Source organism: Schistocerca nitens, chromosome 2 (assembly GCF_023898315.1).
Source record: "Schistocerca nitens isolate TAMUIC-IGC-003100 chromosome 2, iqSchNite1.1, whole genome shotgun sequence".
NCBI lineage: Eukaryota > Metazoa > Arthropoda > Insecta > Orthoptera > Acrididae > Schistocerca > Schistocerca nitens.
In genome coordinates, this window is record NC_064615.1 from 863,075,070 (window position 1) to 863,099,634 (window position 24,565).

The 24,565-nt window shown below is 40.0% G+C and overlaps 1 protein-coding gene across 1 annotated transcript in view; it reads left to right on the plus strand.

Annotated features, from left to right (window-relative positions):
- The window catches only part of LOC126237131 (mediator of RNA polymerase II transcription subunit 12), a 400,411-nt gene that overhangs the window by 330,627 nt on the left and 45,219 nt on the right, over window positions 1-24,565 (plus strand). The window contains exon 36 of the mRNA XM_049946952.1: window positions 4,894-5,044. Coding sequence (XP_049802909.1) covers window positions 4,894-5,044 — 151 coding nt within the window. The remainder of the gene's footprint in view (window positions 1-4,893; window positions 5,045-24,565) is intronic.

Consider the following 24,565-nt stretch of genomic DNA (forward strand, 5'->3'; position numbering starts at 1 on the left):
AACTCCATTTTCAATTGCCCCTTTACAAACAGAAACCCAGGAGAATTGCCCCCAATTTAATCCTCGTATCATGAAAAGATGAGATAAGTACTAATGTCAGCCGTGTTGATTAACAGCTGAAATCATTAAAATTGGACAAAGCTCCAGGACCCGATGGAAACCCTGTCAGATTCTATAGTGAATTTACAGCTGAGTTAAGCCCCTCTTCTAACTACCATATCATCTATCATAGATCCCTCAAACAAAAAACCATGCTCAGTTCTTGTAAAAAAACGCATGTCACACTCATGTACAAGAAGGGTGGTAGAAGTGATCCACAAAACTACTGTCCAATATCCTTGACATCAGTTGGTTGTAGAATCTTAGAACATATTCTGAACTCAAACATAATGAGGTATCCTGAACAGAATGACCTCCTCAATGCCAGCCAGCATGGATTCTGAAAACATCAGACACGTGAAACCCATCTCGCACTTTTCTCACACAATCAAAGGAATCAGGTAGATGCTGTATTTCTTGATTTCTGAAATGCATTTGACTCTGTACCACAACTACACTTATTGTCAAAAGTACAATCATATAGGGTATCAAGTGAAATTTGTGGTTGAATTGAGGACTTTTTGGTAGGGAGGACACAGCATGTTATCTTGGATCGAGAGTCATCATCAGATGTAGAAATAACTTTGGGTGTGCCCCAGGGAAGTGTGTTGGGACTCCTGCTGTTCATGTTGTTGGTAATGACCTTGCAGACAATATTGGTAATAACATTAGGCTTTTTGCAGACGATGCAGATGTCTATAATGAAGTACTATCCTAAAGACACCGCATAAATATTCAGTCAAATCTTGGTAAGATTTCAAAATGGTTTAGAGATTGGTAACTTGCTGTAAATGTTAAGAAACGTAAAACTGGCACTTCACAAAACGAAAATTAAAAAAAAAAAAAACATAGTATCCAATTACTATAATATCAGTGACTCACTCTTTTAATCGACCAACACATACAAATATCAGGGCATAACACTTTCTAGGAATATGAAATGGAATGATCACATAGGTTCAGTCATGCATAAAGCAGGTGGTAAGACTTCGGCTTAATGGTAGAATACTGGAGAAGTGCAATCAGTTCACAAAGGAGATTGCTTACACATTAATCGTGCTACCAGATTTATAATATTGCTCAAGTGTGTGGGACTCGTACCAGACAGGACTAACAGGGGATATTGAATGTATACAGAGAAGGGCAGCATGAATGGCCACAGATTTGTTTAATCCATGGGAGTGTGTCATAGAGATACTGCAGGAACTGAACTGGAAGACTCTTGAAGATAGATGTAAACTATCCCAAGAAAGTCTGTTAACAAAGTTACAAGAACTGGCTTCAAATATTTACTCTAGGAATAGACTGAAATCCTCTATGTATCGCTCACATAGGAATCATGAGGATAAGATTAGAATAATTACTGAATGTACGGAGGCATTCAATCAATCATTCTTCTCACACCCCATAAGTGAATGGAATAGGAAGAAATCCTAATAACTGGTATAGTGTGATGTACCCTGTGCCATACACTTCACTGTGGTTTTCAGAGGATAGATGTAGATGTAAATGTGTTCCAAAGAAGTCCTTGGAATTTCGTTGCTTTAAGTCCGATAGTTGTTTCTGTTCACTTTCTGTCTTATATGGAAACTGGAGTCATCACAAAAGATGGACGTGTTTTTCTTAGTTCTTGCACTATCATACATCCATAAAGCTTAAGCTGAAAGCACTAGCTTGTCTCATGCCAAAGAGTGGTACTTGCTCAACACAATTTGACACTTAAACACTTGAAGATGCCATAAGGATTTGTTATGATGAATGTAACAGGTGGTTGCAACAAAACAATTACATCATTCCAAAACAATATGTAATTCGGAAGAACTCTACTATATGTACTACAAAACAATCTATAGTACAGTTGTAAATACGTTAGGGTAAAAGGAGACCACTCACCAAAAAGCAGAAGTATTGAGTTGTCCATAGATACACACAAAAGAAAGAAAACTTGCCAGCTTTCAGAGTTATCATTTGACAAGCTTGAGTAAACTCTCTCTCTCTCTCTCTCTCTCTCTCTCTCTCTCTCTCTCTCTCTCTCACACACACACACACACACACACACACACACACACACACACACACACACACCTATGCCCCCATGTGGTACCTGCTTGACTAATAGTCCAATGCTGTTTTGTGGCAGGTGGCCTGAGTGTGGTGGGGATAGTGTCAGTTGGGGTAGAGGGAGAGGGACTGGGACTGGGAGTGGGTGACTAGTGGCTCAGAGGGAAGCCAGGTTACCGGCTATGAATGCAGAAGGGAGGGGTGGCAGGCGTAGTTGGAGCAGTCGGTGGGAAGCAGCAACCGCTGAAGGCAACATGAGGACGTGAATTGGAAGGGGGTGACAGGATGGAGGAAGGGGAAACTGTTGGGTGGAGGGTGCAGGGGCAGTGGGTTACCTGAGATTGAGGCCAGGACAATAACAGCAGAGGATGTGTTGTAAGGGTAACTCCCATCTGCATAGTTCAGAGAAGCTGGTAGTGGTGAGAAGAATTGAGTTGGCTAGGGCTGTGAAGCAGATGTGGAGATTGAGCATGTTGTGCTCAGCTGCATGTTGTGCCACCAGATGGTCAGCTTTGTTTTTGACAACAGTTCGGTGGTGGCATTCACCCTTGTGGACAGCTGGTTGGTAGTCATACCAACATAAAAGGCTCCACTGTGTTTGCGATTTGGTATGTGATATGGCTGCTTTCACATATGGTCTGTCCTCTGAGGGAGTATGATAAGCTCGGAACAGCACTGGAACAGGAGGTGGTGGATGGGTGAATTAGACAGGTCTTGCACCTAGGTCTGCCACAGGGATATGATCCCTGTAACAAGGGGTTGGGATTGAGATTGTCAGTGGCACAAGGATGGATTAGGATGTCGTTAAGGGTGGGAAATGGAATACCACTTTAGGAGGGTGGGAATGATCTTGAGCAAGATTTTCCTCATTTCACGACAGACCAAGGTGCAAGGTCTGCCCAGCCCACCCACCCAGTACCTCCTACTCCAGTCCTATCACAGGCTTATTCTATCCTATCGGAGGCAGGACCACCTCTGAAAGCAAGCCATGTCATATACCAACTCTGCTGCAAACTCTGCACAGCCATTTGTGTTGTATGACTACCAACCAGCTGTCCACCAGGATAAATGGCCACTGCCAAACTGTTGTCAAGTACAAAGTTGCCCACACAATGGTACAACATCCACCTGAATACAACATGCTCATTTCCATCACTGCTTCACAACCTGAACCATCTGAATCCTTCCCACCACCAGCAGCTTCTCTGAACTGCGCAGATGGGAGTTATCCTTGCAACACATCCTCTGCTCCTGTAATCATTCTGGCCTTGATCTGAGGTAATCCACTAGCCCTGCACCCTCCAGCCAACAGCTCCCTTTCCCTCTGCCATGTTATCCCCTTCCAGTTCACGACCCCACATCGACTTCAGCATGTGCTGCTCCCCACCAGCCACTACAATTGTACTAGCCCATATACCTGCCAACCCTCTCTTCTGCATTCCTGGCTGGCAAAGTGGCCTCCCTCCAAGCCACTAGCCCCCCACTGGCAGTCCATTTCCCTGCTTCCTCCCATCTTCTCCCTCTACCCACCCAACTCAACACTACCCCCACCACAACCAGCCCACCTGCACAAAACAGCATTGCCACTGTCAGTCTAGCTGGTTATATGTAGGGGCATAGGCTTGTGTATTCTGCGAGAACTTTCCTACAACATTTACATTTTCTGTGAGAACTTTCCTACAACATTTACATTTCACAATTGTGACAGGCTTATGAAAAACTAGTGAATGTAGTGATCGAAACAATGGGTGCAAATGCTTAATAACACTGGTATGGTGCTTTGCTACTACATCAATAACTACTTGATATGTTTGGCTTATGAATTACACCAAAAGTAGATCTGCAGTAAATTTCTATGCAGTCCCAAAGTTGTGAGGTCGTTATTGTGGCATATTGTATAATGATAACTAACCAGTTAGACTGTCACTTCCAAATGATTTCCTGTACTTTGTCTCTCTTGAGTTTTGGGTAGGGAGTGACTCTTCCTTCACTTCAGCATATGTGTATTGCACCTTTTAGTTCTTTCTGTTTTCATTTTTCTTCCTAATGATGGAATTAACTTGGTAAAATTAAACATATGAGCACAATTTGAATTTGTTTGTCTGCTAGGTCTTTTTAAGTTTATCCTGTTTTGACAGCTGGTCAGTAAATAATCCTCATGTGTGTAATATGTTAACTATTCTTATTTATTTACTTATTTCTTTCCTTAATAATGTGTTAGTAACATTGTGAAAGTGAACTCCATTTCACATGTGCTTTCAGTACCTTTTGATATTTTTGTCAGTAATATAACAGTTTCTAGAATAAATTTTCACCCTGCACTTGAGTGTGTGTTGTTTTGAAACTTCCTGGGCAATTAATACTATGTACCGGACCAGGGCTAAAGCCATAGACCTTTGCGTTTTGCAGCAAGTGCTCTACTAACTGTGCTATCCAAGCATTACTCACACCCCAGCCTCACAGCTATACTTCCACCAATACTTCTTCCCCTACCTTCGAAACTTCACAATAATTTTCCTGCACACCTTGCAGGACTAACACTTCAGGGAGAAAAGATGTGTAAGTTAAAAGAAGTAAAGCTGTGAGGGCAGGTTGTGAGTCTTAGTTATATTACTCAGTCATTAGAGTGTTAACCCACAAAAGGCAAAAGTCTCAGGTTCAAGGCTTTATAAATATTGTCACTAATAAGACTAATTAGGTGCAGATACTAGTGAACAGTGAACTCTGTTCCAGTAGGCGGTCCACGATTTGAACGGCCTCTGAACCAATCGAAGCAGGCACTGTCGCAGATGTTGCGCAACCGTATGCCTTCAACCCAATTTATGGGTCCCCAGCAGCCACCACCTGGCTTCCCACAAATCATGCAGCGCCAGCAATTCATCAGGTAAAGTTTTCCATGTGTGAATGGTTAACAAGAGTGAATAATTCAAAGCCTGTAAAAAGAAATTTGGTATGACAACCACCATAAGTGTATTTTATTTATTAAATGAAAATTTAAGTCAAATTTCCAGTTATACTTCCTTTGTCCTACATATGTAGCTGAGAGGGCCAGAAAGTGAGAAAGTAAGTGTTTTAGAGACATGGAATGTGTTAAGTTATACATTAACAGACAGACTTAAGATACTTGGAGGTTTCTCCTCTGGATTGTAATTCTCATTACACTTATGATTGCTGCATTAAGAATGTTCAGCAACTGTGAGCCCAATTGAATTATTTTAATGATTTGGGGTTCATGAAGGGACACACAAAAGTGCTCGATATTTGAGAAGTGATCTGAGAAAACTAACTGTAGATGTATCGGGGGGAGGGGGGGGGAGGGGGGGGAGGCAGGAAGAGGGGTTGGGGTGGGTAGCTGGCACCTCAAAGGGAGGTAATAGAATTGCTACAGAGGAATGTGGGAGGGAAGAGTGGCAGGTGCACAGGCTAGGCACGTGATAGTAGATATTTGGACCTGGTGCGGATAGGGAGGGAGTAACGTGACAGAGGGAGGGAAAACTGATGGTTAGTGAGTGTGGGGACAGTGAATTAGCAGAGACTGAGGCAGGGGCCAAGGATATGTTGCAAGCATATCTCCACAATAAGTGCAGTTAAGGAAAGCTAAAGCTGGAGAGAAGGGTTTAGATGACACAAGTTGTGAAGCAACCACTGAACTTGAACATGTTGTTCTCAGCTACCTGTTGTGCCACCAGTTGATCAGCTTTGTTCTTGGCCACAGTTTGGCAGTGGACATCGATCTTGGTGGACAGCTGGCTGATTATCATACTGAAATACTGTAATGATTGCAGCAGATTTGATATATATGACATAGGATTGGCCTGTGAAAGGGCTGAAGTAGGAAGCACTGGGTGAGTGTATTAGTCAGGTCTTGCAGCTGGGTCTTCCTCACGGCTATGACCTACGTGACAAGGGTGTGTGTGTGGAAGTGGCATAGAGATGAACAAGGATGTTGTGTAGGTTGGGTTGGTGATGCAATGCTACTTCAGGAGGTGTGGGAAGGATCATGGATAGCATTTCCCTCTTTCCTGTACATGATTATAGACCGTCAAAGCATTAGTAAAGGGTACGGTTCAGTTATTCCAGCCTAGGGTGATAGTGGGTGATGGGGGGGGGGGGGGGGGAGCACTCCTTTATAGCTGATTCTTGGGGTGGGAGGATTAGGGGTGTGTGAAGATATGTCAAGGGGAATAGATTTTGGCGTAGTGCTTCTCTGTGAAGGCCCTCATGAGACCTTCAGGAAATTTTCATCACTGCTGATACACCGTCCCTGCGTGACCAAGCTGAATGGAAGTGATTTTATTGATGTGCAAAGGGTGACAGCTTTCGAAATCCAAGTACTGTTGTTGTGATAGTGTCTTCAATATGAACACTGGTGTGGATGGAGCCATTAAAGAGAGGGATTTCAACATCAGGAAGGTGGCATGTAATGGTTGAGGAGGACCATGTGAAGCAGGTAGGTGAGAAGGTGTTGAAGTTATGGAGGAATGACGATAAGATGTCTTGGCGCTGAGTCCATTTCATTAAAATATCATCAGTGAACCTGAACCAAACAAGGGGTTACCGATTTTGGAGGCTTGGAAAGTCTCCCCATAAAAAAGAGGTAATAGGAGAGTGCCGTATCGGTACCCATGGCTGTGCCACAAATTTGTTTGGGTATTTTCCTCTCTAAGGAGAAGTAGTTGTGTGTGAAGATATAATTGGTAATTTGTATGAGTAATGAGGTAGGGGGTTTGGAGACTGTAGGATGTTGGGGGAGGTAGTGTTCAATAGCAGCAAGGCCATGAAAGCTTTTTCAAGGTAGCTGTTTATAAATAATAAAGAAGTAATTACCACAATTATCAACAATATGAGAAAAATAGATTGCTACTCCCCACATAGAGGAATTGTTGAGACACAGACAGGCACAGTCAAAAAGACTGCTAACCATTTAGTTTTGGACAAAAAAAAGTGCTTCTTCTGAAACAGAAATAATGGTCATGTTTGTGTGAGTTGCACTTGTGTGAATATGTGATGCTTTTGTGTGTGTGTGTGTGTGTGTGTGTGTGTGTGTGTGTGTGTGTGTGTGTGAGGAGGGGGGGGGGGGGGCGCACGTGATTGCGCATGCATGTGTTTTCTATTTGGGAAGAAGGACTTTGGTCAAAAGCAGAAATGTTTAACAGTCTTTTCATTGTGGTCTTTCCCTTGTTTGATTTTACCACAATTATCAGCTTTTGTAGATTAGCTCTAGTCACAATTTTTTGTTGTTAATAAACTTTACAGAACTAGTCAGCAGTGGTTTCTCTTGCCTGTTAGTGTAACCTGACTCATTCTGCATATCTGAAGTCTCTCCTTCATGATGGAGTTTATGGAATACGATATGTGAATGAATGAATAAATAACTGTCTTAGGTTGAAACTGTTAACATAAATTTCAGAGTGAATACTGTTCACAATATTGTGTAAAATAATCTATTTATATTGAATGTGCAGTGGTGTAAAAAGGTATTTTTGGTTAAAGATGAGCATTTTTTGTATGGTAATTGTTGTATGAACATTTAAAACATAGCCTGAATTCCTACTGCACTTTGAACAAATGAACACAGATGAAAATTTAAACAGAAGAAAGGATTATAATTTAAATGACATTCAAGTAAAATGAGAAATAGAAATAATGAATGCAATAACATGGTCAAAAAATAGGATGATAAGACAAAACAAATTAAATCAAAATTAATATGTGAAAGTAATTAAAATCACATCAACAAAGATTTCACACAGAAAAAGAATTATGGGAAGAAAAATGAGCACATATGGAGAAGTTAAACTGATGTGACAAAGGAATAGAAATGAAAAATTCCATTTAAACCAGTTAATTGAATAAAACTAATGATGAAAGAAATTTCTATAAAAATTTAAAAATAAAATAAAATAAATTTAAAGTACCTGATGAGATTTGAAGCCACAACTTTCTGCACAACGAGGCCTTACCCTATCCATTACATCATGCAGCCAGTCAGTGTGATACTATTTTTTATGCTGTTGAAAGTCATGAAAAATTCTGAAATTTTTCTTTTTATCAGTAACTTGTAAATGAGGGCCCACCAGGATGAATGGTAAAGGTGCTCTAGCCAGGATCTTAACCTGCATCACCATACAGATGACTATAAAAAGTCTATCCTACCAGCAGGGATCTCTCCTTGTTAGAGCAATGTAGTGTGTGTACTGCTATTTAAATGTAACCATTTCTGTAACTGCAGCTGTAAAACAATAATTTAGAAACAGAAAATATGAAGTACCTACACAGGGTGTATACACCCTGGGAAAAAACTGGGAATTTTTTAGAATTCCAGGAATTTTTCATTGTTGGTTTTGAGTTAAATTTGACTGGTGAGAACTGATACTGTAATGAAGGATTTTATTTTAGCCCTCAACTGCAGAATAATACTGCAGCAATAAAACATAAATGAGAGAAAAACTCCAATATAAAACTTAAGTTGCAAAGAAAATGCACTGTTTTGCCAACAGCAAAATGCTTCAAAGTCTTTAGGACAAAGACTATGCAATACTTTGTAACAACAATCTGCTTTCGATGAGCATGGTATCACAACTGTTTAAATTAGGGTCATTGGAGCAATTGTCATCGGGCTCATGCGCATGCACAGAGCTGAAGTCGCGCATGACCAGCACTGTGCCTCTTCTTGCTGCTTAAGTGTGCCTGTTAGATGTACAAGCAGTAGCTGCAAGCAGCAAGTTGCTACCCGGAAAACTTTTCCGATGCGTCCAAAGTACCAGATTCCACATGCACAGAGAAGTTGGGAGTTGTTGTGGTGAGTAATCTCCATGTGATCCACATTTATGTTTCATGGTTTTGTTGTTCTCTCTTCTTTTACAGCTCTCACATCAAATGAAAACAAAATGGATTTCTGTGGCTGGAAGCTATCTGATGAATTAAAATATGTTCACATAATTACAGAAGACTAAAATATGTTTCAGTTTTCTGATTTTATTTTATTTCCAAATTATTTTCAATCGAGCATTAATCGCTTTGCAGAACAGTGAAGTTACTTTTGTCAGTTTGCTAAAGAAATTTGGCTTTTATTCATCTTTCCTTCAGAGTGTCAATTTATTTGAAATGAAGTATTTCATTCCACACTATTAGCTACTTTGAACTGTTTGCTGAATTTCAAGCACAAATTTTCATCTTCTGGCTTGTATGGCATTATGTCATCAAACATGAGATATCGGTAATACAGTACAAAATTGGCTCCCCAAGAACCACACTGAAGAACTTGAGCAGAATTTTACATATCTACTCTCCGTGAAACACAATGTTTTTCGATCATGAGACATGTTATGACTCTTTTCTGGTACCTCTTCTAGGCTTGATGTTATTTCTTAATTTGTGTTGTTTACATCTTAAATTTACAGAATGCCATTCTTCAGTAAATTATAGACTGGAAGCACGCCGTGTTTTATCACTGTATTCCCGGAATAGGATGTAAAGCGTGAATTATTCAGTTTCTTGGCTTCATAGGTAACCTTGTTAATTTTTATACAATTTGAAAAAGTCATGAAAATCTTATTACTGTTAGTTCTGGTGTACACAAACAACTGGTTTTTTTCCCAAGGAATTTTGTATTCATTCCATCTTACTAGTTTTTTCAGTGCTGTGTGAATGTAAACCTGCTACATAACGGTATAGCTGAGTACGAATTTTAAAACATTCTATGTTAAAGTCACCATATAGCAAAATATTAGGATACTTTTATTGTAAAGTCTAGTTTTGGAACGAATATTGTGCCAAGGCCTGCTTTCTAATTTTGCATTCCTTATCTGGATAGGATAGGATAAAGCAATTGCCCTAAGTGCAATAACTCCTTATGCCCTCTTTGAATAGCATGCTGCACTCCTGCATGTGGTCATGTGATGCCCTACTACACAAAAAATTCCAAACACAAATGCGAAAAAAGGTGTATGAGCAGACCAAACACCAGGCTTGGGCTTCCTATGTCATCGAAGCTGCACATGCAGAGTAACGCCTGCCTTCTGATACTCTCTGGCAACTGTGCAAATGACTTATTTCTAACAGGTTGCATGAAAATATTAAGGATTGTGCTTTGAGAAGTGTTACTTGCAAAGTAAATTTCCTTGTCACAAGATGAATTATGTTATGTGTGAGAATGTGCGATTAATTTCTTAAATCACAGAACATTTGACTCTCATTCAAAACTTAAGACTTTGAGGACAAGCCTCTTGGAAAAATTTCGGGTCTGGAAGACCAGACATTTATGTCACTATTTAAAAATTTTCTGGCACGTAAAGGGTAACACAAGCAATTTAAACCATGAACATTTCCTGTTTGTGTGTTCACGGTGGTTAACAGTGATGTTGCTATTGACTGACTACATCATATGTCCTATGCTCTGAATATCTGCTGTCATTTGCTGGCGAAACAACGTGATGTGAGCTATGATTGGCCAACAAAAATGCATTGTAATCTAGATTTTAGTGCTTCGGAAACTGACATACTTTGCTTGGTGGAATTCATATTTATACTTCCATAATACTAAAATATGCATCATACATCAAGGATCTTTCCAAAACATGTTGTCTTTTTGCTGGGTTTTGTTTCCTAAAGGGCCATGAAGTTCTACATTGTTGTATAAAACCTTTACAGTTCAATGATTGATAAGTTTTACAGTTCTGAGGGAAAGTATACTGTCACTTAACACAGAGAAAGTGCATTTTCACATGGGAAAATGTATATTTTCACTGGGAAAATGTGTTTTTTCACTTAGGAAATTTGTATTTTCACCAAGGAAAAAATGTGTTTTTGACCAGGAAATCTGGGAATTTTTTCCCCCCTTGTTCGCATGTACACCCTGTTATATACAGTGCCAAGTTGCATGGGTCCAGTCAGGTTCCAGCAGTCACCTCTTATTCCCGAGCAAAGTAGAAGTTACATTTAGCTTTTTCTGTGTTTTCTTCTTAATTTAATTATTAAAGTCCATGCTTGTCTTTGTACTTAAGTGGTGTAATCTCGTGTTTTAGAAACTGTGAAGTACATATTTGCGCAGTGTATAGAACAGTTATCATTCCTTTTGAACAGCCAGCTACACAGTTCAGTAAGGCATCAGCCTCCATTGGTGACACATTAGGAGGACAGCAAGTTGGGTAATTATGTTCCTCTGTGTGCTTTTATAATTTATGTCTTAAGTTAGTCGTGCTGGGATGAACAGGAAATGTGCATGTTGTGTGCAGATGCAGGAGGAGCTAGCCACAGTTTGAACAACTGAAGACTATTTTGGCTACATTCGATTATCTTCAGGCTGCTGCCTCAGGGTATAGTGGTGATGGAAAATGTTGTGTGTCGCATGGGACACCTCAAATGCTGCTTATTTCATTTAAGGGCTCTTCACCTAAGACACCTTCCAGTGCACCCGACATGGTGGATCGCGGGTCAGTGTGGAGGCTGACCATACCCATTCACCCTGTGCGTGGACAAGTGGTCACTCCTTCAGCAGGGTCTCAGCAGGCACACGATGGGGGGCAGGATCTTTGCTAGTTATGGAGAGCTCCAGTGTCTGGTGCCTTATGGAGCCCCTTTAGCAAACAGCATTCAGGGATGGAAAGAAATCCACAATGCACTCATTATGTCTGTCAGTATGTGGAGGACGCCTTCCCTGTGGCTACTGAAAGTGCAGGGCGCTGTCATCTGCAAGTTGTGGTGCAGCTGTCTGCAAGTTATGGCCCATGTTGCACCAGTGATGCCTGTCACTTGGGTTCTGAGGCCATCCTCAGTTCATACCATAAGCCAGCTGAAGTGAGGTCTGCTGGCCTCATGTGTGGGGTGCAAGTGGACTCTGCAATTTGCAGCATTGTTCCCAGAGTTGATTGGGTTCCTTTGGTTTGGAGCTGAGTGGAGGGTCTCGTCCAAAGGCTTTGTCAACTCTGCAACGGTCTTGACTGCAGATTTCTGGACCTGCATTATCGAGTAAAGAATTTTAGGACTCCCCTTGATAAAGATAAGGTGTTTACTACCCAAAGAAAGCAGTTACTCAGGTAGCAGAGTACTTCTGGAGTGCACATGGGTTTTTTTTAGGCTAGGCAGTAGTTTGAGGTACTCCGATGAACACTTGCTAATCAACATGCAGCGAAATCAAACTGTGTTCAGAATACAGACACTTGTACTGTCAAAATATTGTCAGTAAATTGTCAGTGTATTCATAACAAAGATCCTGAATTTACTACTCTTCAGGAAATGTGTCATGCTCATATGATTCTCAGGTCCAAGAGATGGCTGAAACCAAATGTAGAAAGCTCTGAAATATTTAATGAATCATGGAATGTATATATATTAAAAGGATTAGACACCATAGGAAAACGATAGTGTGTGTTCACTGCAGTCAACAAAAGTACTGTCTCTATTGAGGTCAAATTTGAGTGTGACTGTGAAATTCTCTGGATTCATATAACAGGTGTAGGTGAAAACAAGTTAATTGTTGAATGTTTTTACCAGCCACACAATTCCACCGTGACAGTTTTAGAATCGTTCAAAGAAAGTCTGTGTAGCGCACAATTACTCAGATCATGCAATATTAGATGCAAGTGACTTTATCCTAATGATTATAGACCGGAACATCTATAGGTGCTTTGCAGGTGGTGCAGACAGGCAGTCTTGTGAAACAATTTTGAACACAATTTTCCCAACACTGTCCGGAGCAACTAGTTTGAGAGCCTAAATGCAATGAAAATATTTTAGAACTTACAGCTACAAACGGGCCTGACCTTATTGACAGTATTAGTATAGAAACAGAGATTAGTGGTCATGACATAATGATAGTGACAGTGGTTACTGAAGTTAATAAATCAGTCAAGAAGGCTTGAAAAGGTTTTTTTCCCTAGAAAGAGCAGATGAGCAGTTGCTAGCATACCCCTTAGACAATAAATGAACTTCATTTAGCTCCAATTTTATGGACAAAAAAGGAATTATGGGCAAAATTTAAATGGAGTTTAAGTTTTGCCCTGGGGGAAAAGTGCCAAGTAAGTCAGTTATGGATAGAAAAGACACACTGTGGTTTGATAACAAATCAGAAAATTTTGAGGAACCAGTGCAAACAATGACAGAAAATTGTTAGTAGGGATCCTTGCATCTGTAAAATGATAACAAATGAATCACACAACTACTACCACCCGTATACATAAGCAAAAGATCTTGCCAAGAATCCGAGAAAATTCTGCTCCTGTGTAAAATCGCTAAGTGGATCGAAGGCTTCTATCCAGTCACTCATTGACCAGTGTGGTGTGTCAATAGAAGATACTGTAAGGAAAAAAGAAATTTTAAAATTCTCTCTGTAGAAATCATTTGCGCAGGGAGATTGTACAAACTTACCATCATTTGACCATTGCATTGACTCCTGTATGGAGGACACAGTAATAAGCAACCCTGGTGTAGAGAAGCAACAGAATGAGTTGATAATAAATAAGTTGCCAGGTCCACATGGAATCCTAGATTGGTTTTACAAAAATTACTCTGCGGAATTGGCACCATACATAGTATGCAATTATCATGAATCTGTTGCCCATCACAGTGCCCCAAGTGACTGGAAAAAGTGCAGGTGACTCCTGTGTATAAGTAGAATAAAAGAACAGATCCACAAAAATTACAGATCAGTATCCTTAACATCAGTTTGCTGCAGAGTTCTTGAACATATTCACAGTCTGAATATAATAAATTTCCTTGAGACAGAAAAGTTTCTGTACACAAATCAGCAAGGTTTCAGAAAGCATCACTCGTGCGAAACTCGGCTTGTCCTTTCTCACATGACATCCTGTGAAGCATGAATGAAGGACAACAGGCAGATTCCATATTCCTAGATTCCAGAAGTGTTTGACTTGGTGGCCCACTGCAGACTTTTAATGAAGGTGTGAGTATACAGGATATGTTCCCAGATATTTGAATGACTTGAAGACTTCTTAAGTAATAGAATCCAGTATGTTGTGTCGACAATGAGTGTTCATCAGAAACAAGAGTATCGTCAGGAGTACCCCAGGGAAGTGTGACGGGACTGCTATTATTCTCTATATACATAAATGATTTTACAGACAGGGTGAGCAGCAATCTGTGTCTGTTTGCCAATTATGCTGTGGTGTTCATTGAGTAACTGTAGGAGGATACAAGGTGACTTAGATAAAATTTCTAGGTGGTGTGATGAATGCAGAAAAATGCAGGTTAGTGCAAATGAGTGGGAAAAACAATACAGTAGTGTTTGAATGCCACTTATGCAACCACCTCAAATAAATATGTAGGTGTAACATTGCAAAGCAATATGAAATGGAATGAGCATGTAAAGATTGTAATAGAAAAGTGAATGGTCAAATTCAGTTTATTGGGATAATTTTAGAGTATGGTTCATCTGTAAAGGAGACCTCTTATGGAACACTAGTGTGACTAATTTTTGAGTACTGCTCAAGTATTTGGGATCCCTACCTGGTCAGAATGGAGGAGGACATTAAGGCAATTGAGAGATGAGCTGCTAGATTTGTTAACGGTAGGTTTGATCACCATATGAATATTATGGAGATGCTTTGGGAACTCAAATGAAAATCTCTGGAGGGAAGGCAACCTTCTTTTCAACAAACACTGTTGAGAAAATTTTGAGAACCATAGTTGAAGCTGACTGCAGAATGAGTCTATTACCATCAGCATACATTTCGTGTAAGGGCCACAGAGATGAGATAAGAAAAATTAGGTCTCGTTTGGCAGCATATAGACAGTTGTTTTCCCCTCACTCTATTTGCGAGTGGCTGCAGAGTATGTAAATAGCTGTAATGTAATGGTACAAGTTTAAAATTTCATATGATTATGTATCAAACTTTCAGTGAGTGTAGACTTTCAGCTAACTTAATGTTAAATATGAAATAAACCTCACAAAAATGGCCAAGAGCTGTAAATAACTCATTGGGGCTAGAGTATGTGAGTGGGTTATGACAAAATTTGGAAAAATTCCACCTAAGGTCTCAGTAAAAATTTTAGAATTTCCCACAACATGATGTGTATCTCTTCTGCTTTACCTTTGGAGAGTAAAACTGCTCATAATGTGGCTAATTCAGCATGTGTTGTATTATCTTGCTAGGCTTCATATTTTCATCTATCTTCTGAGGTGAAAATCTGATAGGTTAGGCCTGTTGATTCTGATGGTGACTGAGATTGACCAAGTAATTTGCCAGATAATGTTAAATTTAAATCCTGTGTTACGTGATTAGTAAAAAGAGCATGGTCTCTGCCCTGCTAAGAGAATTCTTTTGGTCTCATAACCAAAGTAACTGCCTTCAATAGTATGGTAACTCAGTTTGTAGGAAGGCTGCAAATCCAGTCTTTTTAAAGATGTTGTGGTTAGACAAATTTTGCAGTTATGTATGCATCCATCAAGGCAAACCACATTTACAGAGAAGTAAATGAAATTTGTTTCCTACTAGCATGTGGATTTCCACCACACCACCAATATGAGCTACAGATGATGATGATGCTATCAATTGTGAATTTAGGCTCTGTGATTAGTAAAATTGAATTAATACATGCTTAGAAATAAACTATCAAGACAATTTCATTATTCAGTCCTAGTTTGCATTCATTGGTACAATAATTTTGTATATGGGGCACTGAGACGCGTTGAAATGATTTACGTGCTTGTCATAGGACCACGTTCCACCAACTGAGGAATGGTTTGTATGCTGCCCACATTTTATTCACTTGCTCACTCATAATAAATTTGTGTGTGAGAAATGGTGCTAGTCTCAGAAGTTTGCTGAAAATGCCATTGAATTCAGGTATTCTGATTAAGAAAACATTTACACCATCCAAAGAAAGCTTTCATGACCAGTTGCTTAGTTACTACTGAATTTTTGGGCTGTATTACCAAACTGTCTGTCAAAGATAAAACTTATGTATCGATTCCGTAGCACCCTGGCCCATATACCACTAAAGAAGAAGCCATAAAGCTTAGAGATGTATGGACAGTGGTGCTATTGAATTGATAGACAAATTTTGTGTTTGATAGATAGTGCAACATTTAAGTTTTGTCTCTAAAAAGGATTATCTCTGCCAATCATATTTTCACCATGTCTTCTTTCCACAGTATTTGTGTTGCTCTCCAGTGCCTAACAATTAGTCAGCAAGAGCTAGTAGTGTGGAAGGAAGGAAGAAAGAAAGATTGAGTTTAACATCCCTTTGAGTTGGAGGTCATTAGAGACGGAGAACAAGCTCGGATTGTGTCAAGGATGGAGAAAGAGATCAGCCATACCCTTTCAGAGGAACAGTCCTGGCATTTGCATACAGTGGTTTAAGGAAATAACGGAAAACCTAAATCTGTATGGCTGGATGTGATTTTGAACTGTCGAACTTCTGAATGTGAGTCCAGTGTGCTGACCAGTGCACCACCTCACTTGGTCTAGCAGTGTCAGCAGGTGGCCCTACAAGTTACTAGAACGCCAGTGTGCATTAGGTGTACTGCCTAGCACCACCAAAGATGTCCAGCGCAGCCCTCGATGAAACATTGTGAACAGCAAAGTGTCATGGACCACGACCATACATCCTGGAAGATTTACCAGCAACATTTACTGTATGCTCCAGGGGTCAGTGAGAGCATTTCCATTTCAGTATCCATAAAGAAATACTGTATCTGCATAATAAGCATGTTTAAAGCTTTTCAGTACTGTTTTAAATCAACTACTGCAGTATAACCTGATTCAGCTGTCAGAGCCACAAGTGTTGGTCATCTTTTTCAGATTCAAGTACACTTCAGAACTGTATGCATGGATACATGTTACAGGATTGTTTTTAACTCAGATCTTTCTGTGAAAGTCCATTTTGCAATATTTACAATTTATTATTTAATATTTTGTATTGATGAAAAGGCCGTTATCATATACAGCAGGCCCTCCAGTTCTGAGGTGACTCATGCAACTGAAGGGCCTGCTGGGGGCAGAGAAACTGATGGCCAGTGACCAGACTGGTGAAGGCAAAGTTGATTTCCACAAACAGCTGGAAGCTGTGTTAGCCATGGTTGACAGGCTTCAGGCCTGGGCTGTGGTGGCATTGTGGCACCTGAGATAAATGCTTTGAACCTCTGGAGCCAGTAGCTTCACCTAGGATCCCTGATACTACTGTCCCTTCTGATTTGCATGTCCCAGCCAGTCGACACTTACCTGACAGTGACTGGCGAACAGTGGCAGGGTCACAGATCTCTAGGCGAAACGTGAAAGTGGGTACCAGCCATACAGAAGAGCAGAGGGTGTGATTGCTTGTCGTTGGGAGCTCCAGTGTTATGTGGATTATATAGCCTCTCAGAAAAATGGCAGGCAGATCGAGAAAGAAAGCCAGTGTCCACTCTGTTGGTCTACTGGGGGGTGGGGTTCTTGCCTGAGATTTAGAGGCGACACTGCCAGCAGCTTTTGAGTGTATTGGGTCCACCTAACAGCTAATTGGGGCTCATGTAGGCCTGCTGCCTTGGTTCAGAGTCCACCCTTGGTTTCCTGCAGGTGGCTGGCCTGTTTGGTGAAGACAGCTAGCCTCACCTGCAGGATGAAAGCAGAGCTGTTGTTTTGCAGCATCATTCCCAGAACTGATTATGGTAGTCTGGCTTGGAGCAGAATGGAAGGTCTAAACCAGAGGCTCAGATGAGTCTGTGACAGTATCAGATGCCAGATGCAAATTTCTCGACCTGCAGTATTGGATGGAGAATTGTAGGGTTCCACTTAATAGGTCCGGCATACATTACATGCAGGAAGCATATACTGGAGTAGTGGAGTACATGTGGTGTGCACATGTGAGATTTTTAGTATAGAGAAATCCCTCCAAAGGCCCATTGAGATACCTTCTGAGTCCAGAGACAACAGCATTCATCATAGCAGATCGGAGAAAGAAAATGTTAATATAGTATTTTTAACTGCAAGAGCATCTATGGAAATGTTCTGGAACTAATCTCACTTACGAACAATAACAGTGCCCACATAGTACTCCAGGCAGAAAGGTACCTGACACCAAACTCAATATCAGTGTAATTCTGAATTCTGATTGGAATGTATATCACAAACATAACTTGAATGCTGGTGGTGCAGACATGTTTGTAGCCATGAAAAATATGATAATATCTAGTGAGATTAGCACAGATAATTTGGGTGAAGACAAGTGTCAAAGATGGATCAGACATGGTCATTTGGTGCTTTTATAGACCCCATGTCTCAGTAGCAGTAGTGGCAGAAGAGTTGAGGGGAAATCTGAAGAATTTTTGCGTAAATTCCCTGGACATGCTACAGTTTTAGGTGGAGATTTTAACGTACCAGATATAGACTGGGAGATGCAAGTGATTAGGACAGGTACCAGGGACAGAGAATCACGTGAAATTGTTCTAAGCACTTTATCCAAAAATTACCTTGAGCAGTTAATCAGAGAACTTACTCGCGAAGATAATATCTTAGATCTGCTGGTGACAAACAGACCCAAACGTTTCGACTTGGTTAGCGTAGGACAGAGAATCAATGATCATAAGGCTATTGCAGCATCACTGAATACAGTTATAAATAGAAATACAAAGAAAGGCAGGAAGATATTTGTGCTTACCAAAAGTGATAAGAAACGGATTTCAGATTACCTGAAGAGGTCAACATGAAAATTTCACCTCCTGCACTAACAAAGTTGGGTGTCAGTGACAAAGTTCAGGAGCATTGTACAATATGCTTTAGGGAGGTATGTGCCGAGCAAAGTTGTGAGGAATGGGAAAGGCCTGCTGTGGTTTGACAGCCATGTTAGAAAACAAAGCAGAGAAAGCTTTGCTGCAAATTTGAATATAGCCAAACCCTCACAGACAAACAAAAACTAAACAAAGCCAAAAATAGCACAAGGAGAGCCATGTGTGAAGAGTTCAACAAATTTGAAAGTAAAATTCTGTCTATGGACTTTACAAAAAATCCTAATTAGTTTTGGTCTTATGTTATATCAGTAAATGGATGTAAGCCATCTGTCGAGACACTCTGTGACCTTAATGGTGTTGAAGCTGATGACAACACTGAAAAGTCCAAAATACTAAACTTTTTTTCCAAAACTGTTTCACAGAGGAAGATCGCACTGTAGTGCCTAATTTAAATCATTATATGCAAGCAACTGAAATTGTTGATAGAAGACCACTGGGCCTTGTGGGATACCAATACCTACATAGAGTATGCGAAAGAACTTCCCCATCTTTGAGCAGCAGTGTACATTAAATCTATCGAGGAGTGGAGTGTTCCTGATTTTAAAAAATCACAGGTCATTCACGTTTTTGAGAAGAGTCATTGAGCAGATGCACAAAACTACAGGCCTGTGCATATATCTCTGACATCACTAGGTTGTAGAATATTGGAATATGTTTTATGCTTGAATATTGTGACATTTCTGTATACCAAAAAAATCTCCTCTTTAGGATCCAACATGGATTCCCAAAACTGCAGTTGTGTGAAATCCAGCTCACTCTATTCATTCATGAGACCTAGGTAACTGTAGATACAGGTGCCCAGATAAATGCCATGTTACTTGACTTTTGGAAGGTATTCAATGCAGTCCTGTGCTGGCACCTAACGAACAAAATATGAGTGTACAGAATATAAGACCAATTGTGTGAGTGTACAGAATATAAGACCAACTGTGTGACTGGATTGAAGAGTTTCCAGCAAAAAGAACACAGCATTTCATTCTGAACATAGAGAAGTCTTCAGATATAAAAGTAACTTTGAGCATGCCCCAGAGGAGAGTTATAGGAGCATTCCTTTTCACAGTGTTTATAAATGACCTAGTAGGTAATGTTGGAAGTTGTGTGAGGTTATTCGTGGGTGATGCTTTTGTATACTGAGAAGTTATGACACTAGAAAATTTAAGCGAAATGCAGGTAGGCCTGCAGAGGATTGACACTTGGTGCAGGGAGTGGCAGTTGACCCTCAACATAAACAAATGTAACGTATTGTGAATATAGTGAAGAAAGACCCTTTATCATATGGTTATACAATTACAGGGCAGTCACTGGAAGCAGTTACTTTCATAAAATTTACAGGAGTCTGGACAACATAAAATTAATCGCAAGTAAGACAGATGCCAGACTGAGAGTCACTGGACAGACCTTCAGTAAACATAGTCTGTCAACATAAAAAGTAGCTTCAAAAACACTCATTTGACCAGTACTTGGTATATTGCTCATCAGTACGGGATCCCTGCCAGATAGGACTGATAGAGAAAATAGAGAAGATCCAAAGAAGAGCAGCATGTTTTGTTACAGGTTCATTTAGTAAACACAAAAGTGCCACATAGATGATTAACCGACTCTAGTGGCAGACACTACAAGAGAGGTGTTCTGCATCACTGTGTATTTTACTGTTAAATTTCCAAGAGCATACTTTCCTAGAAAACAAATGTACTGCTTTCTCCTACATATGTCTTGTGAAAAGATCATGAAAATAAAATTAGAGATATTCTTGGAGGCTTAACAGCAATCATTCTTATCACGAAGTATTTGCAACTGGAACAGAATAGGGGAGAAGTGACAGTGGTACACAGACTACCCTCTGCCACACACTGCATGGTGACTTGTGGGTATAGATGTAGATGTAGCTGATGCCGCAGAAGCCCATGGGTGGAGGTGACGAGACACATCATGGACCCTTGGCGAGTGATGATTGTCCTACGGATACTAGTTGAGGAGCATATGAGCTTGTAAGCCCATGCTGAGGTGCCCAGCTGTATTGGTGAAGCATTGTTGACCAGTTGCATTGGCAGCAGACACAAAATGTCCAAGATGGTATGGTGATGGGCAGGCATGAAGCACTGTGCAAGTTGCTATAGTCCAATTCACACAGCACAGCAAACAGTGGGAGGTTGCACAGATTGAGGCATGGTCAGAGATTGCATTGTTGTCAGTTCCAAGTGGCTGTTGTGGTATGCACATACAAGTGCTTTGCAGTTGAAGAAAGTGCATATCCTACAATCTATCTCTTTTGCTCGCTTATGTAGAACTTGTTGCATACCACCACCAACAATGACAGTTTGCAACAAATTAAATAAAAATTCACTAGATAACTTGCTGTGCTCAGGTTTAATGCTGGCATTGACTAAAGATTCATAACAGAGTGCTCAGAACACTATTGAATGTTCATTGGCTGTTGGAAAATGCATGATGTAGGTGCAGAACAAGCCTAAACTGGACCTCCATCATTCGTGACTCCAACTATAGAAGACTGCAGTGTGCTTTAGGTACGGTTTTAGGCAACATCTTCACACAAGTGGTGGCCATGACCTAATCTTCCACCTGTTTGAGTCCACTGGCTGAGAGTTGAAATCCAAGTTTATCACTGGCAGTTGCTCAAGTTGCATTTGAGTCCTTTCACTGTTTCACGAATCATAAATTCGAAAGAATGAAAAGAGTCTATCTCAAAAATATTGTACACTGTGGGGTCAGGTACCTCAAGGAAATTTACTGGAAGTGTGACTTTGTTCTAAGTAAGAAAACTGGAAATTTTCCTACCAAAGCCACCTGATGATATCCCTAGGTCCACAGATTTGTCTAGACTGTTTGCAAGGGTGGCTGCCCTAAAAATAAGTCAGTTTAAGATTAGTTTACCAAGGACATGAAAGTACCCGAGTCCAGAACTAATTTTACAGGGTATTTGCTATGAATGCATTCAACTACATTTGCTGGGTTTTGTCGTGAGAAGACTGCTCCTCCATAAATTATCACTCACTTGGTGCACTTCCATCAGTTGGGATGTATCTGCATTAGAATTGCTAAAAAATATCTCTTGCATATGCCCTTTATTGCAGCACCTGTGACATTTTGTGCACCATTAGTAGCATACACAGCATGTGTGGCATATAAAGCAATGTTTACAGCTAGGTAATGCTTCTGCTAACAGCAGGAATCGCCACCACTGGCATGGCTCTTCATAAGGTTGTCCAAGCTGCAGAACAGGTGGGCCCCCAGCCAGAAGTGGCATAATATCCTGCGTGACCAGTGCCAGAGAGCTGACAGTTACGACATCTTTTTCCATCATAAACAAACTCTGGGCTACGTGGGTAGTTTCATAGGCTTGAGCTGCTCGCATTGCTTCTACCAGAGGCAGATCTGATTTCATCAGTATTTAGTTCACCACTTCTCCATCAGGGGTAACACTCACTATAATGTCCCTGATTAGAGAGTCTGCATAATTGTGTCCTTATAAATATTTATATTTTCAATTCCTACTTAAACCCTGGGAGGCCAGCACACATTTTATTGGGACCCTTTCTCAGCTACCAAAATTCTGACCTGACTGCAGTGATATGTGTCTTTGATAACAGATGTTCTTCCAGCATATAAAACAATATAGACACTCACATTCCAACAGATTTGTTTATGTCTCTAATTTTTATATTAGATGGTACAGTTCAGGGTTTCCTGTCTTTCTGGGTCAGAAATTTGACAAGCCTGAAAATGTAATTACAGTTGTTGGTGTTGTCTCACTCTCCACACTGTTCATTAAATGGTGGAAGAGCTGTGAACTTGAGTGGTGCGGCAAAACATTCCTGCAACATTCAGTAACACTTGCACTGTCTGTAATAGACTTCATTAGGTCTTTATAAGCCTGCATGGTTTGGATTAGGTGTTTAAATGCTCCAGGGCTGAAAACCTGCACTTTTACCTAATAGTTCAGAGTAAGTATTGGAAAATATTTTATGTTTGCTTAGAAGAGAGCCCAGATGCAGGAAGAAATAGAATACAAATAGTGGAATACAATAGTAATTAAAGTTCATATTCCACAGTAGCAACAAATCACTTTATGTTTTCCATGTCACCAAGGGATAGTGGTTATGAAAAAGAGTAATTATTAATAAATAAGCAGTGAGACAACTGATGTGGGTGGAGATTAAAATCAAATGTGAAAGCTATGCATTTAACATTAATTGAATTTTCTGTTGGTGCTTGGCAGAACAGGATAATGATATTAACACCTGAGCAGGTGTGCCGTTTTTATAACACGAGTGAGTGCGTGGTGTAGTTTGTACACATGTAAAGAATAGCTGTCTTTATGTTGCCAAGGTAAACATGTATGAGCAAAATCATAGTTGAATCTTAGTTTAATTGAACAATGATAAAATAAACACATCTTATATGAGCTAATCACAGTTGAATTAAACAATAGTAAAATAAACTTTCATTATATCACTCTGTTGCCCCATACAAGTATTACCCCGCAGTAATGACCCACTCGAAGGATTAAACAGTGCAGCTGCATCAGATTCCAGCCAACCACTTTTTCAATTACTAATTATCTTGTAGTTTACTGCCTCATTGTGGGATTGTGTCACTAGCTCAGAATGTGGGTCATTTTCATGCAAGGATCACAAATTTTTCCTCACTTAGCTCACTGTTTATTTTATATTACTGCTGCTCTCTTCTATGTATGACAGGATAACTTAGCACTATGTAAGCTGAAGCACTTGTGACAGAATAGGTATAAGCTTGAAGTTGTAAAACAACAATAGAATGGTACAATACAATGATATTTGTGGTTGACCCACTTCGTAGATAGGCATGCCCATTCGAGGGTTAAATAGAAAACACTTCCTAACATTCTGCCAGATTATATTTATTTTAGCGTGAACTGTCTTTTGGCTTCTTAAGTGATCTACAGTTGTCACCTGAAAATGGGGTAAGAAACTGATAGCTGGTTTGTGACCAAATAAATATAATTTTGCATAACATTAAGAAGTGTTTTGTGTTTAATATTATATGCATTTAAGATGGTATAAAGTGAATTGCTGCCATATGTTAAGGAACAGTCATATACAGGGTGTCATATGCTGAATAGTCAGTATTCAGGAATCTGACAAGAACAGTCATTTAAAGTAAAAAGCTTTATATGAACATCTGCCCTGTTCCAAATGGGTTTTGAGATTGCTCTCATTTAATGTACATTGTTATTTATTTTCTGTAGTATTCAGTACAGTGTCAGATGTACGCATGTACAACAGATAGTAAACATTATAATAAGCATTTTACAATGTATCAGTTGGAAAGCACATGCTTTTAACACTTTCACCTCTGAGCATTATCGTATACATTATCACATTACAGCTGTTGTACAGTTCACAAGAAATGTTTAGATATCCCAATATGAACTTCACTGCATTTATGCACTCTTGGAAGAACATCTGTTGCTTATCTGAGTACTGCTGCACATACCCTAATGAGGGTGGCAGTGTCCTTAATGTGATCAGGCATTTCATCTTGTGCTATTTACCTTTTGTTTGTACAACTCAGATTTCATCCAACCCCATAAACAAAAACGGAGTAAGGTCTGGCGATATTGGTGGGCAGTTAATTGTACTACCAAGACCTATCCAGCAGTTCACAAAAGACACATATGTG